We start from the raw sequence: 20,062 nt of genomic DNA, 5'->3' as shown, positions 1-20,062 counted from the left end.
AACTATTATAGCTTGACATTAAATTAATAATGAACTGAATGAAGTTTATTTGAGGTTTCAAAAGTCAAAAGTATGAAACTGGTTTGATGTAAAACTGGTAATGACTTGAAGATCAGCACACCAATTATTATGTAAACTTATTTTAGATACTTTAACTTCAAATATTAATGAGGGAAGATGTAAAACCTTTCCAAGTTAAAGGCCCTGAAATTTTTCTGTCTTCTTCGGCTTCCAAGGCCTTGAGAACATGTGCCCCTGAGAAAAAAATCAAGCACATAATCAAAATACAAATATGGTTATTTGCCGGTTTCTGTAGTGATCATAGTCATCTCAAATCATGGTCCATATCTACAGACATCATTTTTCAGTAGATATGCTCAATCACCCTGATGATGCAGAGTCTCGAGTTCTAGTGGCTTCTTTTCTTATATCTTCCACAAATTTCAAGCACTTCACTGAAAAGGAAAGAAAAAAAACATTGACGGGATGTTTCCATCACTATTCCATCAATGAGCTAGAAGCAAAGAAAGTTTTCTATCGATGATTTTCTTTGGCTAAACAAAGTGTAGTGATCATACCCAACTCAAATCATGGTCCATATCTACAGCCATCACGTGGGTTCTGTGGATTTGCTCGCCCTGATCGTGCAAAGAGTCGAGAGTTCTAGTAGATTCTTGTTTCATAACTTTGGCAAATTTCAAGCATCTCGTAACTAAAAAAATCCAATCGACGGACTAGCAAAAAAAATTTTCTGTCCACAATTTGTTAGTCATAAGAGACCATCAATATGATATAACCGGTTGCTGAATTCGAATTGAAAGTATTATCTGCCGCTCAATTTGCAAAAGACAACCTTCTTCTTGTCTGATTCTGCATCAAAATACTGGCTGGCGATTTCCTCAAGCCAAAAATATTCAGTAATTGAGAATAGATCAATAAAAACTGATCAACAAGAATGAAAAAAATGTAACAGAAGGGCTCCTTCCCATGCACAAAAACCACGCAAAACATTGGCACGAGTAGAGAAGCATTCGTTCTTCAAATCAAAATTCTTCGAACATAAAGTTCAAAAAAAATTTATGTTGCCGAGTTCATCTCTGCCAACAAAGTAGAATCAATAAATATGGATCAATCAATACACGTACAACAAAAAATAAATAAATCGCCAAGAAACGAAGATACTAAAATCCCTTCCATCACCACATGCGAGTGGGATCCAAACAATCTACAAGTTTGGACACAAGAATCGAAAATGAACAAGCGTAAAAATTACAAGAATCAAAAAATGAAAAACACCGAAAAAATACACGGGTCGGAAATTTAACAAAAAGATTTCATCCAAAACACGAGAACACCGGAAAAAAAAGCACAAGAATCAAGATTTCAACATGCCGAAAAATGAAAAGAATCAGAAATTTAACAAAAGAGTTTCATACAAAACACAAAAACATCGAAAAAGATTAAAGAAATCCAAGAAAAGCGAAAAAAAAAAAGGAACAAGAATCCAGATATCAAAACGCCGAAAAAGGAAAGAATCAGAAATTAACAAAAGAGTTTCATCCAAAACACAAAAACACCGAAAAAGATTAAGAAATTCAAGAATCTATTAAAACTCTCGTTACTTGAATGATTAATCAAGAAAATGGGTTTATCTACTGACTTCAATTTATGGAAAGGAGGAAAACGGAGAATTCTTCCATAGATTATACAAATAAACGAAAGTTTTCATCAATGTAGCGGCAAAAGAAAGTGGTTTTAGCGTTTGAAAATTTCCCAATTTTTTATCGTTGGAAATTCTGGTTTTATCTACTCATATTGTCTGTAAAATAAATATATTTTTAAAGCTACATATGATTAATTTATTTTAACATAAAAATATTCATAATTGAATTAACAATTAAATAATATGTATTTTATAAGCTAATTAGAAAATAGTTCGTATGCATATATATTTATTTCATTTTATTATCGATATCAATCCAAGATAATTAGAAAAATAGTTCGTATGGATTATTTTTTAAAGTAGCTTTTGAAATTTAGATTAGGTTAAACAATTAAATTAGATTAGGTTTGGATTAGGGATAGCAATTTTTCCAACGGGTTTGGGGCCCTATGGGGAAAACTCGAAACGTGGATGGAGATCCCCGATTTTTTCGGGTTCGAGGATTTTTTTAAATTTCCGATGTAGTTCGAGGCGGGTATAGGATTACTATCACATCCCCAACTCGCCTCGAAAATAATATCAATAATAAAATAATATTATTATTAGTATCAATAATATAATAATAGTATTATTTTTAAAATATTAATAATATTATTATTAATATTGATATTAATATTATCACTAATAATAATATATAATAATAAGTTTTGGTTTCAGAAAATTTCTGAATCGGTTATCATCTTGCCATATTAATATTTTTAAAACGAGGATGGGGACGGGGATGGGAAGTTGATCCTCGAAGTTTCGGGTTTGGGATTTCCCGAACCCGAAAAGCGGGGATCGGGACGGGTCATGGGGTGGGGATGGAATTCGGGGACGGGGACAGAGATGGCAAACCCGTCCCCGCCCGCCCCATTGCCGTCCTTACCTTGGATTGATATCGATAACTAAATTGAAATAAGGTAAAAACTTATGTGAAATGTTCTCACGGATCGTATTTTGTGAGACAGATCTCTTATTTAAGTCATCCATGAAAAAATATTATTTTTAATGCTAAGAGTATTACTTTTTATTGTAAATATCGGTAAGGTTGACCCGTCACACATATAAAGATTCGTGAGACCGTCTCACAAAATAATTACTCTTGAAATAAATATATAAGCCCGAGATCAAGGTAAGAAACTTGAGCTTTGAAATTAGAATTATGTTTTTTATGATTCCAAAATATGGTTAATTTCATAATTCCTCTGACGACTTTACAATAATTAAAATAATCCAATATACTTTAAATATTACATATATCTCCTAACGTTTATCAGTTTTATATTCACATTCATTAATATTAAAAATTACAAATACACTTATTAACTCTAAAAATTACTTATGTATCTTTTAGGTAAGTGACAACCACATAAAAGGATTGTCCTCGTAAGGGAAAGATAGATGTATATTTAAATATTATTTTAATTATTTATATTGAAATATATATATTTCTCAATTCATCTAATGAAGTTATTATTAATTATTTTCAGAAAATATCAGGTTGTATGAGTCAATTAAAATTTAACGATATTATTTGAAATTAGTTATCATATTGTATCATTTATTATGTGATTATATATACACACACTACATATATAGGCGTGATCATTCGGTCAATTCGGTTACCAACAAAACCGAAGTAGCATAACCGAATCGAATTAATTTTCATAACTGATGAAAACCGAACCAAATTACAATCGGTTAATTTGGTCGCTAACCGAATTAACCGATTATATTTAAAAAAAATATGTAATTTAACTTTAATTTTATGTGTAATTTTTCTTGAAAACTACAGTCTACACAAATTTATAAAAATATAAAATCACACACATCACAAATGTATAAGTTTTGTTTGAATACAATTAATACGTGTTTTTTTATATAAAATAACATAACATGGACGGGCATCGTCTCGACCAATGACGAGATATGGGTGGGCGGCGGATGAAGTCAAGAGTGGAGAATATAGAAGTGAGAATGAAAAAGCCAAAACGTTTAGAATTATATTAGAATTATGGTTAATTTTAAAATTAAAAATTTAAATATATTTATACATTGATAAATAATAATGATTATTAGATAATTGTATTTATTATATCGGTTAATTTGATTAACCGATTTCAAAATGTTGAAAGCCATAATCGAACCGAATTAATCGATATAACCGAATTTTTTTAATTTGAAAACCGAATTTACGAAATAATCGAACCGAATTTTCGAACTGGCCGAGTACGATTGGTTAATTCGATTTAACCGAACCTTACTCATTCCTAAACATACAAACTATCTGTATCTCAAACTCTAAATTATATGGGTCATTTTTTATTTTTGTTTGTCTCAAATATATAGATTTATACGATATTCAGAAATATTGTTACCAATATACACCTATTAATTAAAATGGTTACCAATATACACCTATTAATTATTGGGAAATGGTTACCAATATACACCTATTAATTAAAAGTTGCAACATATGTAATAATTTTTTGAATGAATTAAATAGATATAAAATAATAAGTTTATATGTAAATTTATTTTTAATGATTTTTTTTTAAATGTACGTTAAAAAAACAAGTTTATATAATTGGGACGGAAGAGTGTTTTTTATATTGAGTAGGTTTCTTATGAGACGGTTTCACGAAGCTTTTATCTGTGAGATGGGTCAACTCTACTGATATTCACAATAAAAAGTAGTACTCTTAGCATAAAAAGTAATATTTTTTCATAGATGACTCAAATAAGAAATCTGTATCACAAAAACTTGTGTGATACCGTCTCACACAATTTTTTGCCTTTTATATTTGGCTCTCTATCCACTCGACAAAATTTTCATTAAGAACGTTAAAATAGTTCAATGTGTTGTGGATTGTAGAATAACAACATTATTAGTGCAGATGATTTGAATGATTAAAATTGATATTGTAATTAGATAACATATCACAAGTTTTCTGTTTGACCAATATAAACAATACCATATTTTGTTAGTTCTGTGCACGATTAAAATTACGAGTAAAACAATCTTGCAAACGAGACCAAATGATATAATCGTAAAGAGAATAAAAAGATACAAATAAGATATGAAGCTCGATTCTTATAATTTGTTTTCATGTTCAGATATCGAAACTAATATCTTGTCTTAAATTTTGGACTTTACCATTATGTATGAAAACAAAAAAATATATTATAATAATACTCTGAGCGAAATATACTTCTATTTGAAGTAGCTAACCTTTTTAAATAATTTTTATCAAGAAATATATATTTTATTTCCATATTATATTTTATTTGTTTTTTGGGAAAATATTTACAATCTTAATTACATCACGTCCCTCATCACTATTTGCATAATTATCAATTGGAATGTGACTTGGTTAATGATAGTATATAGGCTTCTCAAATTGGCCTGGATCGGATTAGGACAGGCTAGTTTAATTTATATATATATATAGTATATATATATATATGTATATATAATTGTATAATTGTATATTTAATTTTTTTAATATATTATTAAGTTTTATTTGACTTATTTTAAATGAATTTTAATGATAATTAACTTTTGAGGTATATTTTTTTATTTTTTCATATTTTATTTAACTAATTCAATTCTTATTGGTTTTAAATTTTGGTTGAACTATGTGGCTAAAATTTATTTTTCATTTTAAATGTTTTTATAAAATTTTAATTAAAAAATTGTAATTTTATAATTATTTTTAATAAAAAAAATTAGACAACCCGACCCATCTAAACCACAGCCCAAGACTGGTTGGTTTAAGTTGTCCATTCGGAGGCTATCTTTTCCACCTAAATAGCGTCCCTATCGGTTTTGCACCAAATCTGGCTTCGAAACCCTTTGCCAATTTTTATTTAGTTTTAAATTATTAAAAAATAATTGATAATTAATTTGATATATATAGTAACTAATGAATATTTTAATTTAATTCATTTTAATAAATAAAATATTGAAAATTAACCAATGTTTCCACGAAACAATATAATTTCTAATTCAACATTTTAAATTTTACAAAAAATTACTTTATTTTTTAGGTAACACATTCGCTAATATATATTAAATAATACTAATAATTAAAAATTTAAATAGAAAAGAAAATTTCGAGAATTTTATGATAAAATAGATGAAAAATTTGTGTGAAACAATGTCACGAATCGTATTTTGCGTGACAAATCTCTTATTTGGATCATCCAAACAAACTTACTCAAAATAGATATATGATAAATGTTAGAAGGGTATTTTGGTCAATGAAAAGGGAAGAGAAAACTGAAAAGGTGACACGCCATAAAGTGTGATCAACGAATGCAGCTGGCTAGCTGGAGAATGGAGTGTGGAAGAAGCAACGCATAATGAGTTAATGGCCCTACCCGCGTATGATTGAAGCGCATCCCGAAACCACCAGGTATATTCTGGCGTCGTACTTTGGGTTTTGATGATTTGTAGCTTCAAGAAGAGAATGCTGGGTTTTGTTGCTTTTGAAACTCTAGATTTTTTTTTATTTGGTATGAAAGATGGAAAAAATGAAGGGAAATGGTTGCAAGCTCGAGCCCAGAACACTGAAAGTTCCATACATGGAGCTGCTGTGGCCTGTGAGACGTGATAATGAGTTGTAATATATGATGTGCTGGTTGGCCACAAAATGTAAAAATAAATTTTTAAGAGTTTAAAAAAGTATAAAATAATAGAATAGATAGTGATATTTGGTGGGATTTTTCTGTTTGGGGTGATTTTGAATTAGAAGAAGGAGATGGAGTTTTATTGAGTTGAAGAATGAGCGTGAGAATGGATTAGCCGGAACACGAAGTAGCACCTTCGTTTCTAACTGAAAATGAAGGAGAAAGCTGAGGGAAAATGGAGAAAAAAAAGAGAAGAAAATTAATGGAAATAAGAAAATGTTAGATGGAGACCGCAGGCCCTTGGTCAAAACCCTGCATATTATTGTTTAAGAGAAGGGCATGTTGGGTGTGTGACACAACGAAAACTAATTTTTTTTTTAAAAAAAGTTCAACACATACAAACCAAAAACCGAACTTCCGAATAACCAAAACCGAAACTGGTCAAAGAGCCGGAAAATCAAACTGAAAAACCAAAATTTTCAGTTCGGCCGGCTTTTTCGGTTTTAAAATAAATTTGAACACCCTTAGTTTTTTCCCCTTTGATAGTCATGTAGTTATTCTTAAAATTATGGAATTCTCTTCTAAATCCTGCAAAACAAACCACAACTATAAAATTGTACTACTAATTGTTCCACTAATTTTCACGTGTATGAGACTAGTCAAGTGGTCTCAATTGCTTTACCAATGTAAGGTGATATATAGCTTTAAGGGCATTGGGCTTGTCCAGAATGACTGTTTTGGTACAAATACAAACTACTGACTGCCAGGGAAGGATTCTGTAAGTTGGAAGTCATGTGGATACTAACTGACCAACCTTGGAGGAGAATCATTCTAAGTTGAGTACAAATAAAATAGATTACATCTTGATGTAAGGGTAATGATCATGGATGAAGTATACAGCTGATTGTAAAAAATTTGAATGTCTAGTTGATTATACGGAAGGAAAGACATACAGATGAAACCATGGTGCATAGGAAAATTGAATGGATTAACATAGGTCCCAACATTTTGTTACCCATGCTCAAAGACATCAATACTTCCGATCTCAAAGACATCAATACTTCCTATAAAATTTACATTAGTTATTGGGTCAAAGGCTTGTATTCTTCCCAATTCCATTCCTCAATCTCCCATTTAATCTATTCTCCCCATTTTTCTCTTCTCTTAATGATACTCTCTTCTCCCCATATTAGATGTGTCTTCTCTTCTCTCAATCTCCTATTTAGTCTCTTCTCCCCATTTGTCTCTTCTCTTAACAATAGATGACTCATGCTTAATGTGTGAGATTATCCACATTTCAAGACTTATATCTCTTCATTTTTTTCCCAACCCCATATCAAGAGGTCACATCAGTATCATTTTTTCAAACCCCAGAACGTGGCTTCCTATATTCTTATTACAGAATATTCAACCATGTACGAGACTCATATTCTTTGTTTTTGTCATCCATCAAAGACTCTCTCCTTTCCCTCTCTTTTTCAACTAAATAATTTTTGCTCTTAAAAGTCGAAGGTGATATTTTTGAGCTTATGGGATTCCAAAGGGCTGTTAAGCTTGCTTTGAGGACATTCGTGGCCAATGCTTTGTCTAAGTGATCTATAATTTTTTAATATTTATTTAGCCTTTTACTGCTTTCTCAAATGCTTTCAAGAAAATAAGGCCTTTTGTATGTACTAATATGGTATCAGATGCCTTTAAATATTTTGTGTCAAATTCCATGTGCATTTTTTGTAAGCAGTTATATATTTCATTTAATATCACTAGAAGAAATTATGTTATTTATATGTATTGATGGAAAGAAATCATGTTTTGCACTATGGGATGGATGATTTTTAATATTTGTTTGGTTCAGAATGACACTAAACCAAATGGTAAGAGCAAATATTCTGCTAAGTATAAATCGAGAATGGCCATTCAGTAGTCAAAAATCAATTGTCTTTAGACAGGAACTAGTCCTTATTACAGAAGTTAAATACTTAGGACTAATGTCAATTAAAGCTATGCATGGTTTACGTCAGGAGAAGGATAAATTTGTTTTAAAAACATCGTGCCACGCCTTGTTTGCAAATAACTGCAAGCTCCCAATTATGGGAGAGGTCTCAAGTTTTAGACTTTATTGCTCAGGAAAACCCCCTCCCCCAATTGCATAAAAAATGAAAGAAAGGATCTGGGTTTTCGTCTAGATTTTTCAAAAAAAAAAAAAAAAATTCAGTCCTTTCTCCTCTCTGCTTATTGTTTATTCCCCTTTACTGCCATATAGGTTATCTATTTTTCTTTTCATTGGCTTTTCCCTAAAATAAAGCTACAATTTTTCTTGATATGTTTAGTAACCATTGGTCTGTATTTTTATTCCTTTCCAGTCCATAAAATGAGGTTTGCAAAAATTAATTTAACTAGCAACCACAGTCTTGGAGAAGTTGGTGCAAATGCTGATAAGTTCGAGCACAATTGGGAAAGAAGATATTTGCAACAGAACGAGCACCCCGAATTTGATTTGACCAGCAGTCAAGAATCTAATTTGAATCTCCGCAGTCATGCGTATGAGGGGAGTAGAAGGTCAAGTGTTGTAAATTCAACGCATGGTGGTGCAAGTGCTTGGAATCAAGAGCAGGGCACGAATGATGATACAAAACTTTGCTCCATATCATCAATATGTCTAACGCCACTTTGTCGGCAGTTCTGGAAAGCTGGAAACTATGATGACAGGCTTACTTCTGAGCCTAGCTGTCAAAGTATTTTGCTCTCTAAAATAATCGAAGTTGATCTTTTTAACAGATGATCTTGACATTGAAATAGGCAAACTTTAATTCAACACTTTAAGAAAATGGCTGTGACAATTACCAGTTTATCTGACCTGACTTGCGACTTCTGTGTATTTTGGGCTAATGGTCTTTTTCAGCTTTGATTAGAGTGCATATTTTCTGCCACTTTGTAATCTGAAATTATCTTTTTCATCGACAGATGGCACAAGTTATCTTCGTGTTCACCCCAAATTTCTTCATTCAAATGCTACTTCACATAAATGGGCCTTTGGTGGTATGTGCTGCTCATGTTGTTCTCTGGTTGAGCTGCTTGAACTTATCATATTGGATATTTCTGAAAGATGTTTTATTGTCCTTATTTTACTTGTCCCATGTTTACAGCCTTCGCAGAGCTTCTTGATAATGCTGTCGATGAGGTAATCTTTCGAGAGTATTTTCATTTGTCCATTTTATCCTTTTGGTACTTGGAATTATCTGTTCATCATCCTTTGCTGCTTTAAATGGTTGACATCATTGATTCAGTGAACTTCTTTAGTATTGCTTCTTCTACTTTAATGCATTGGCTATGCTCCAAGCCTCCAACATGACGATGGATGACTTAATTTTTAAACTTTTCTCTCACTCAACATGGTCTCTCTCCGTCAGTTTTAGGTTAAAATAAGTTATTTAACTCTTTTTGGATGCATATTATTCACTGTACTTTGAAGTTGCCTGTATCATGAATGAGAAGATGATAAACTGCTGATCATGCAATTTTTTTTGCTTATTTCATGCATATGCTTATCAGTGATCAAGATGAACTGAACTTAGCATCATTTTTGTTTCTGGGTGAGTTTGAATTGCAATATAGGGTGTCTTGATGGAACATTTTTCAAGGTTGATTGTTAGACAACTATTTTGTGTACTGTTTGTGCCTCATTGATACACGTTTTATATTTTTTGCAATTTATTTGTAGATAAAGAATGGAGCAACTTTTGTCATTGTCGATAAAACCTTGAACCCAAGAGATAAAACTCCTGCTTTGTTAATTCAAGGTATTGTATACCTTGACTCAGCTGCTTCACTATTGTTCGATTGGTGTTAAACCTTGACAAAAGGTTGGATAACTGTGAACTATGATGATTTTTTATTAGATAATGGTGGCGGAATGGACCCAGAATCAATGAGGCGTTGCCTAAGTTTTGGATTTTCGGATAAGAATTCAAAAACTGCTATTGGACAATGTAATAATTATGATTATTATTTTTTCATTCTCATGTTTCATGATGAGATTCTAATATGTAGCCTTGCAGATGGAAATGGATTTAAGACGAGCTCTATGAGACTCGGGGCTGATGTTGTTGTGTTAAGTCGCCATATGAAAGACAGGTTCCTTCTTGCTTTCATTGAAAATCATGATCTGCTCTCTCTATTTGTTCTTTTGCCCGCACATTATTTTTTCCATCTTTTCCTGGTGGTGTGACTGAATACCCCTCTTTATCTGAAAAACTTTTGATAATTCTTTTTTATGTCATATGTCTTTACTTTATAAAATGTGGATTCTAAACTATGTGATCCTTGCTTTAGTTTATTAAATTGTGGCCTTGAAGTCATAGTTGCATATTTAGTTTCTTGCGTGAAACATGATAAGGGTGTAAGATGTATTAGTAACTTGAAGTGAAATGTCGCAACATTGGCTGATCTAAATGTGGAGAAAAATAATTTTCAATAAGAGAAAATAAAATTCGTTCTTGATTATTTTTATCTACAACTGAACCGAGTTTTTAGACGAATGTACTTAACAATGATAGAAACAAATAAAAAATCAGATCCTCTTATTCAAGGGATTTTCCCAAGTATCCTAATTATCGAGCAAAATCAGCCCACATATTAGGGAAACATTATATCTTTCCACACAAAAGAATCCAAAATAAAATATAGGAAAAACTAGTTTAATATCCATATTCGAGTCATCAGCCTCATGCTAAATATGGACGAAAGGAGTATCTGCCATCAGTTAGTTTAACATCCCTATCCGAGCCATCAGCCCTTCAGCCTCAAGCTAAATATGGACCAAATATCCCCCCTCATACTAAATTAAATCTTCCACCCCAGCAAGATATAAGTTTTCATTATCATTATTTGAACGACCATGCAGAGTATGCTGTTATTGAAAACATAAAATATAATGAGGAGAGCTAGGTCAAGACCACCCAGGCATGACAAAACCTAAGTCTGAGACCAAACACCTCTTAAACTCCTTATGCTTCCCAATCCAACTAGGGGCCGGAAACTTGATTTATCCCAGTGTTTTTCAAGCCATTCTTCTAAATTGTAAAAAATCCTTCTATATCTCTCCAACCAAGCTACCGACAAATACAATGAACTACCACCAAATTTATCTCTTTTTCCTACGTTTTGACTCAATTCCATCACTTTCACCTACAAACAATCAAAAATCGAGATTAAAACTATAAAACCAATTTAAACAATTAAAATTCTCCTAATCCAATAAATTTATCCGAATAAATATACTAAAATATAATCTCATCAAGAAGCTCCCTTACTCAGTTTGGGCTTGTTCCCTAAGCTAACTACTGCTTTTATGGACAAGTTAGATGGTCTTATGCCCTATTGCCTTTTTTCAGGAGCCAAGTGAGATAAAGCACATAAAATGGGGGATAAGCTTATCATTGTATGAAGTTTTGAAAAGGAAACTTATTAGTGCATTTTTCTTCATAAATCCCACTAATAAGTAATAACTTGTATACTTTCTCTTTGTATCATTTCTCACTGACCATAGATGGTCAATTATTGTTGGCAGTTTTGAATTATTAGAATTATATTTAATATTTAGAAAAAAAAATGTTCGGTATTCTGTCAAAGCTACATTTTTTTCAACGGATATAGAGTAGCGATTTTCTCATTTTTTGCTGTATGTTACTTCTATAATTAGCAGTCATTGATTTAATATTTTCATAAGTCAATAATCATCTTAAAAAACTGGAATAAATTCTCGGGTTTCCCTGCACAAAATTGTTTATTTATTGTTATTGTTAAATCGTGGTATATTTTGACTTCATTTTTCTTGATCAGGAAATTGACACAAAGTGTAGGTCTTCTATCTTATACATTCTTGATGCAGACAAGGCAAGATAGCATAGTGGTCCCCGTGGTAATTGATGATGTAGTTTAATCTATACTGTTTGCAGGCTCTGATGACTGTAGAATCAATCCAAGTTAGCCGATAGTAAATTACAAGTTTCTATTTATCTTTGCTTTTCACTAGAGTTTCCTTTGTGCTCAAATTACATGCACTGTTTTGGTGTTCAAGACCTTGATGGTTTTATGAGTTGTCTTTGATAAGTTTTTATGCTTCAAAATCAAAGAAAATTTTAAAGTTTTTAAATGGGACACTTGTACCATGTGAAACATATCGAATCTCTGCTTCTGCGTAAATGACAATTGCTATTTAACATCATTTCATTATTCTGATTATCTCGAGTGTTTATAGTTTGAAGCAAAAACTTTATATGAAAATTACCTCATTGGATATTTTGTTGTTTTAATCTATCTTGCATGTCAACATCTTCAATTGTGGAAACATTTGGGAAGATTTTAAGGTTTCGTTGTGAACTGAGAAACTTACAAGATGTGATATAGTTATCGATTCTTTACTCTTAATCAATGGCTTGATGTTCATTTATTGAGAAAAGAATCATAATAAATCTTGGTTGTTATCTCCAAAGCTCAAAGTCTTGGTTGGAATTCTTAGATATGTTAATGGATATGATTATGATTTCCTCGTGAGTAAGGACACTATTACTGGGAGAGGTTAATAAGGGTATTAAGAAGAATTTATTTTCTTTTTATTATTATTAATTTTCAGAAGAACTAAACTTTTATGATGTGTTTTCAATCCTCTTGTTTCTGAAGTAAGACATAGCTGTTCTTTTTCGTGTTTCAATGTGTTCGTTTTCAATATTATAATATGTAAGGGCTGTGATTAAATTATGCAGGTTGATTATCAGTTTAACTTTTACACGGACACTTGGAATATATTGTATGATGAAGATCAGTTTAAGAACAATCTTCGCATCTTGTTGCAGTGGTCTCCATTTACTACAGAAGCTGAACTTCTGAAGCATGTATGCCATCTAACTGAACTAGTTTCTTTCCTCTTCCCTCTTTTCAACCTTTTCCAATAGCCCTTTTATGCGTGAGGGTGGTCTAACAAAGTTATTTCTTATTATTTTCGTGATATCTGCTATTGTGTTCCCTACACACACACATTTCTGCTTAAACCGTTATCTTTTGAACTTAACTTCATTGTCTCCTTTGCTTTCCCCTGTGACACAGTGTGATGACATCTGCGGTAATGGTACAAAGATAATAATTTACAACCTGTGGCATAATGATGAAGGTAAACTGGAGCTCGATTTTGAGTCAGACCTTGAGGTTCGCTTTACTCCTTTGTTGACTTCTATCAAAGGATTTGCCGCGACCTTTTGCTTCATTTTTCCCTCATTTATCATCTTGCATCAATGTTGTTTCTTAGCGTCACTTAATTAATGGTATCAGGATATTTATGTGTCGGGAAAGGGCCAAAGTTCTGCAAAAGTTGGTTCTCGGACGGAAGTAAATGAACATCATCTTGCTAATCGTCTTTGCTACTCGCTCCGTGTATGTCTGTAATATTTCTTTTTGCATAAATATGTACATAAAAAACCATTACTTTCTAAGTTCTAACTTCCAGTTTCCTATTCATACAGGCATATTTATCTATTTTATACTTGCGTGTTCCAAATAAGTTCAACATATTATTGCGTGGGCGAGTTGTTGAGTATCATAACATTGCCAGTGATCTCAAATTTCCAGAATTTATATTGTACAGACCCCACAATCTTGAGGTAATTCAAGTTTCGGCAAACTCTTATGATGGTTGCATGGCAGTAGATGCGCATATATTTCAAATACTTGTTGGTACACAAAGATGCAAAGTTACATCCCACAGCGGGTTCCGCAAGCAATTATTTAGCGGCTAATAATTCTAGGAGTTCTTGCACTTTTTTTTAAATAAAAATACCTGGTTGTGGTGGTGGCTGGGTCGGCATTTTTGGGCAGACTTCAAAGCACCTATATATCATTTAGATAGGGTCAAAGAGGTAATTTTCTTTAATACAAATGATACATTATTTCAACTTAAAGCAAGATTTTATTTTGAACACCACTTTCTTAACCTGATTTTTACTTGCTGCCATTTCAAGCAACAGATTCATTTGAGTCTTTGTGCATCATCTTCAAACTTAAGCAAAGTAGTTAATCGCTGTATGGGCTTTAATGGTTTCATTACTATTCAGTGTCATTGTCTTAAGTGAGAAACCGGGCTTCTAATGTCTTTGTTCTGCACACACACGCACATGTGTGACCTTTTTTATGGCTGTTGGACTCTGATATAATATGCTTCTTGTAGGATTCAGTCACCACTACAATTGGATTTTTGAAGGAAGCTCCACAAGTAAATATACACGGTTTTAATGTCTATCACAAGAATAGATTGATACTGGTAACTGCCCTTACTGATTATTACACATTTGGCATTTAACACTCAAACAAATTGCATTCCAAAGTGTAAACAGTCATTTAAATGATAAGCTGATTTGCTTAACATAATTGTCATTGTAAATATCTGATCAGTCTAAACATGGTCTCGTCTACTCCGAATAATAGCAGCCTTCATGATTCCCTGTATACTTATCATCGCAGTGGAAGCGATGTGATATCCATGTTCATATACATGGTGCTGTCCGAATGTTTATGTAGATAGTTGTCTTGGTTGCTGTTTGTACCCTTCATATTTGGCATGTGGCGAGTTAATTCCTTTTATCGGATGCTGGTTTTCATTGGTTGAGGAATTCTTTAGACTTCGGTTTGTTTTCTTGATGATGAAAGGTGTGTAGACCCCCACATGTTAAGTGTACTTTTTTTATGTGGATACGCACTCAGTGTATGTATGCTTTGGATGCTACTCATCCCGGGTGAAAAGGTTGGAAGTGATTTTTAACACGATGATATTTTCTAGTTTCGGTGGTGGAGGTGGTGGCGATGATTATTATTATTAACTTTAGATTTTAGGAGAAGTATTGGAACAATCTAATTTCAGCCAGTCAATTTTCAGTAGCAGTCATTTGCAGTGCCCAAAGATTGGTCCTGCACCTCCTCCCTAATAAAAGGAGAGGAAAGAAAATAAGGAAGCATACATTTACTGAATAAATAGAAATGTGTTGCATGAACGTTTATTTTACCTTAATATTTCATCTTGTTACTGTCTATCAATTGCAGCCATTTTGGCGTGTCGTGTCCTATAGAAAAAACCGAGGCAGAGGAGTCGTTGGTAAGAATTCTGAAATTTATGTGCTTGGGATCTTATCTTCAATCATGCAACCTAAGATCTACATGACTTGTTACTGGACATGGCAGGTGTTTTGGAAGCAAACTTTATTCAGCCGATTCACAGCAAACAAGACTTTGAGAAAACTCCCGTTTTTCAAAAGCTTGAACACCGTCTGAAACTAATGACACATGAGTACTGGTTAGTAATTATTTGAGGAAAATTAGACGAACAAATATTTTTGACTGGTGTAGATGACTCGGGAACGAGCAGCTATTTGAGATTTAGTATATCTGTTTTTTTTCTCGTTTACTACATGATAACTTAATGACTGGGAGCAATGCGTTTTTAATTTGTTGAGACTCGTATCCGAGCTACGATTATTGTTTATTTTGTTTGCTCAGTCATTAAATATTTACCTGATGCTTATCAAATGATTTTTATTACGATTATCATTGTTGAAATTCAACAGGGATCATCATTGTGAACTCACTGGTTATCGAAATATTAGGAAAAGACCTGAGGCGAGGACACCTCAAACTGATTCTGATTTTAGTCCAGGTTGTATATATCAACCCATCTTGTTAGGTACCAACCCCTTCGTTGTTGTTAGTCCAAAACTATCTGCAGCTACTGGAACTGTCCCACATGAAACAAACACTTCTTCGGATATTGGGGCAGCAAAATCTGGAATATCAGTACAATCCTTCCATCAGAATTCACCAGGTAAGAAAAGTAGATATGCTGTGATCTAGTAATAAATATAGCGATGGAGCATTTGGTTTTTTGGGATTCAAGTCCTGGGTTTTGACTCATATCAAGTGCAGGCTTGGCTAATTATACAAATATCATTCACAGCGTTACTGATGCTTGAGCTTTTGTCCTTCAATAATTTTTGTCCAAGTGACTCTCAATTGGGAGGTATAAATGATCTAAAGCTCGTGCTTTCAATTCTGCACAGGAGTGCCTCTGAAGAGGAAAGAACTTGATCATGTTGTAGAGCCTGAAAGTGTGAAAAGGACAGGGGTGATAGGTTATCCAACAATCGACACCATGCTTGGTGGGGATGTACAGGTGTTCGTCCATTTGGAATGGGTTTTCAACCATTTTGGACATCGCAAAAAACTTTTTATCCATTTGTTACATTCTCTTAATCGAATTGCAATTTTTTCCTTACAGCATGTACTAACTCCTACTCAGTTGGAAAACCAGAGGGCTGCTAACCTGATTTTTGAAAACAGAAGACTGCTTATGCTGTAAGTTTTCAATTTAGATGCACGTGGTTCTTGATTATTAATCTTAATTCTCGTGAAGAGCGACAAAAAATTCGGCTTCTATTTTCGTCAAACAGTAGGTGTGAGGCAGTGATCGTTCTTTAAATTAAAAAATATCAAAATTTGACGTGTATTTTTTTTTTTAAAAAAAATTCTTTTTGTAAATTTCCTCCTGACTACATTTATTACCATCTTAATCATATTTCTTGGTCAATCATTGCTCCGAACGATAAGATGATTTGTGTTTGCTTTATCTATTGTCAATATCAAAATCTCATCGAGGTCCCTTTAACTTAAGCATGTATGCTTCTGTATTTTAGATGCAAAGAATATGAGAAGATGGAGGAAGCTCTCAATAGAAAGGTACTTCTATCTACTTAATGATGGTTCTGACAATATGATTTTTCCTCAAATATTTTTAAAAAAAGTAAAAAACTTGCTTACTCTATTGATATAAACATCATCTATCACAGCTTACTGGATGATTTGAGTCCAACATTTGACGCACAATACATAATTTATTTCTCGTTTCTCTCGTCCCCTGCAAGATTCTGTTTGGAAGCACTAAACCGAGGACATTGGTCATTTTTATAGATCTTGTTCTTATGACAATGATAAAGAGACCAATCCATCTCCCCTAGTTTTTGTTTCTCTTAGGGGGATGTTTTTGTCACTTATTTGCTGGAGGGAAAAATGCCGTTTTTACTTTCTGTTTTCTTAACCATATTATATCCTTTCAGTTTTTACCAGGTCTACTCTTCAGTCATTTATGTATATTAGTATTTTTATCCTTTTAGTTCCATCGATGCATTTCTTTTACACTTGTTTCTACTAAGAAATGTTTTTCGCCAACCGATTGTTCAAGAAAATCTGTAAGAAGACTTGGTACTTGATTGTGTAGGTAGAGCTCCTAAAAATGAAGCTTGAAGAAGCACAACTCGAGTACGCGCGCCATCTGCTGGAATCAGATTCGTTAGAGAACACTAAATTGGAAAATATAGTAATAGAGATAGAGGACTAGTCTTTATCTAGCTGTAGTACACGGTAGCTTTTGAATGGTTGATTCAGAATTCTTAACGTGTAAGTATGCTGAAGACTGAATGTATGAGAAGACTTGGTGGTTCATTGTGTGGGTAGAGCTTCTTAGAATGGAGCTAGAAGAAGCGCATCTGGAGTTCGCACGCCTGCTGTTGGAATCGGATTCGCCAGAGAAATCTCAATGGGAAAATATAGTCATAGAGGTAAGAGGCCTAGTCTTTAACAAACTGTAGTACTTACTAGCAATTGGAATGGTTAATTCAGAATTATTAACGTGCATATGCTACAAACTGAGTGTATGAGACATGCCAGGGTCAGTTTAAAATTTGAGTAGTTTTTGTTGGATTCACGGTCTTTGGAAGTATGTGGAGTACCTAATGTAAAATCCAAGGCCCAAAATTGATTTTGATACTTGAGGTTTATATATTTTACTGTCATGCATGCTCTATTTGGCTCGGGAGATATAGCTCAGTTGGTAGAGCTCCTATCTTGCCATTGGGTCGTTGCGATTACAGGTTGGATGTCTAATTGAATCCACATGAATCTCCGGTAATCTAAAATCATGAATAAGCAATTCAATTGTAGTCAACTAGCTCCCGAATCAAGAATTTGGTATTCGGAGCTTCATCTGATCTTTCATGAACTATTAATTTTGAAAATCCTTCCATCATATCCAGTGTAGTATACAGATTATTACATTAGTCGGGAATTTAGCCAATGTAATCGAAGGGTAGCGATTGCGAATCTCGTTGTAATGAAAGAAAAATGATATTAGTCGAACTATTAGATGTATTAAATAGATTGTCCAACACATAAATAAAGAAAACAATTCATATTAAGGTTATATCGGACATTTTTTTACATAAATTGTGTAAATTCCAGTATCTGCAAAACATGTTGAAATGATATTTGTGTGAAATGCATTAAAATATTTGGTAAATAAAAAATTGATTAGAAAGACAAATTGTTGGAATTTGAATAAACATACCAAATCCATCGGACTCATTCAAGGGAAAGATTCACTCAAGAAATAGGTCAGTGTGAACTACAAGCAGCACATCACGAGTATGCGCGTCTTCTATTCGAAACAGAATCGAAGGAGAATGTTTACTCATGTTAAAACAGTCAGAGATATAGTAGTCTGTATCTAACTGTAAATAATGGATTTTGAATTTGGTTCAAAATTGACTAACGTGAAATATGGTAAAAAGTGAATGGATGAAACATGCCAAGTTGATTTAATTTTTGAGAATCTGAGTATCTTTCTTTGCTGGTTGGTATTAGGTTTGCCTTTGGTCTTGCATGATTTTAGTCTTTAGATCTCCATGTATGTGTAGAACATAGAATATTGATTATTTATCTTAAAATTATACAAGAAGGTGACATTTGTAATTATACAAATTCTTTATTTTATTTTATTCTATACTTTTGACATTAAAAATAATATTTTTTCATGAATAATCTAAATAAGATATTCGTCTTACAAAATTGACTCATGAATAGGGATTACAATTTTTCCCATGAGTTTGGAGGGAGCTCGTGGGAAAAACCCGAAACAGAGATGGGGATCTCTGATTTTTTCGGATTTGAGGATTTTTTAAAATCTTTGAAATAGTTCGGGGCGGGTTTGGAGATATTATCCTCGTCTCCGAACTTGTAAGATCCGAATTTTTTTTTTCACCCATGCAATTATAACTAGATTAAGATATTATATTCTTGAGATAATTGAGGAATTGTTAGGATTTTATTACTATATTTTTGGGTATCTATATTTTGAGGAGATATATTGGAATACCTTGGAAATACAATATTTAGTCATACATATCATGCAAATTTCGAAATTTGTGGGAAATAATACAAGATTATGGAGGATATTGAGAGCAAGAATAAATCTCCACTTAAGTAACTAGATTTCGAAATAAGGGCAAGAATATTAGAGTCAAAATTGAGAGATTTGAAGCAATTTTAGGGATGATTGATCTACCATATTTAGCTCGACCCTCCTCACTTATAAATACCCCATCACCCCATCATTCTTTGCACACCTATATCTCGAAATTCCTTGCTGCAAATTTCGAGAATTCAGCAACTCTCCCTAGCCGAAACTCTGCCCAAATATCGTCCCAAGGTTAGCCTAAAAGTCGAGCCGAAGCACTGTCCGAGCCGAGCATCCACGTTTTTAGCAAGAAAATATATTGTAAGTGGGCTGTTTTAAAATTTATAATTTCGGTTTATGCATATGTGAGAAACTTTCGGTTTTTTTGGTTTAAAAAAAAATAC

At 32.9% G+C, this 20,062-nt stretch overlaps 1 protein-coding gene and 1 long non-coding RNA gene across 4 annotated transcripts in view; one reads left to right on the top strand and one right to left on the bottom strand.

Moving 5' to 3' along the window:
- LOC140819021 (uncharacterized) overlaps positions 1 to 1,816 on the bottom strand; it is a 32,571-nt gene extending 30,755 nt beyond the window's left edge. Inside the window, exons 1-2 of one of the 2 annotated variants that reach the window (XR_012115186.1) lie at positions 579 to 1,816; positions 187 to 455 (exon numbers count right to left, since the gene is read on the bottom strand). This is a non-coding gene — a long non-coding RNA (uncharacterized lncRNA). Of the gene's footprint in view, positions 1 to 186 lie in introns of both variants that reach the window. The other variant, XR_012115187.1, reaches the window with a different exon arrangement.
- Positions 1,817 to 5,987: 4,171 nt separating this feature from the next.
- Positions 5,988 to 18,153, top strand: LOC140819789 (protein MICRORCHIDIA 6-like). Of its 2 annotated transcripts, none has more exons than XM_073180002.1 (20): positions 5,988 to 6,123; positions 8,698 to 9,069; positions 9,299 to 9,373; positions 9,481 to 9,515; positions 10,056 to 10,134; positions 10,234 to 10,323; positions 10,393 to 10,468; positions 12,176 to 12,254; positions 13,099 to 13,227; positions 13,439 to 13,537; positions 13,661 to 13,762; positions 13,852 to 13,989; positions 14,553 to 14,645; positions 15,422 to 15,473; positions 15,560 to 15,671; positions 15,943 to 16,196; positions 16,432 to 16,544; positions 16,650 to 16,726; positions 17,065 to 17,107; positions 17,646 to 18,153. In XM_073180002.1, the coding sequence occupies exons 2-20, from the start codon at positions 8,706 to 8,708 to the stop codon at positions 17,763 to 17,765; spliced, it is 2,130 nt and encodes a 709-aa protein (XP_073036103.1). In that variant the 5' UTR covers positions 5,988 to 6,123; positions 8,698 to 8,705; the 3' UTR covers positions 17,766 to 18,153. The 2 variants fall into 2 exon arrangements, with proteins under 2 accessions (XP_073036103.1, XP_073036104.1); XM_073180003.1 differs by lacking the exon at positions 5,988 to 6,123 and adding an exon at positions 8,399 to 8,597.
- The last annotated feature ends 1,909 nt before the right edge of the window (positions 18,154 to 20,062 follow it).

The sequence above is a fragment of the Primulina eburnea genome, chromosome 18, assembly GCF_022965805.1.
Source record: "Primulina eburnea isolate SZY01 chromosome 18, ASM2296580v1, whole genome shotgun sequence".
Classification (NCBI taxonomy): domain Eukaryota; kingdom Viridiplantae; phylum Streptophyta; class Magnoliopsida; order Lamiales; family Gesneriaceae; genus Primulina; species Primulina eburnea.
This window is presented reverse-complemented; position numbering and strand designations above follow the sequence as displayed.

Excerpts from the sequence above, each read along its gene's own strand:
- LOC140819789 (XM_073180002.1), top strand. The coding sequence starts at position 8,706 with ATGAGGTTTGCAAAAATTAATTTAACTAGCAACCACAGTCTTGGAGAA. Across the intron at positions 9,070-9,298 it reads TTCTGAGCCTAGCTGTCAAA|ATGGCACAAGTTATCTTCGT; the intron begins GTATTTTGCTCT and ends TTTCATCGACAG. Across the intron at positions 10,324-10,392 it reads AAAAACTGCTATTGGACAAT|ATGGAAATGGATTTAAGACG; the intron begins GTAATAATTATG and ends GTAGCCTTGCAG.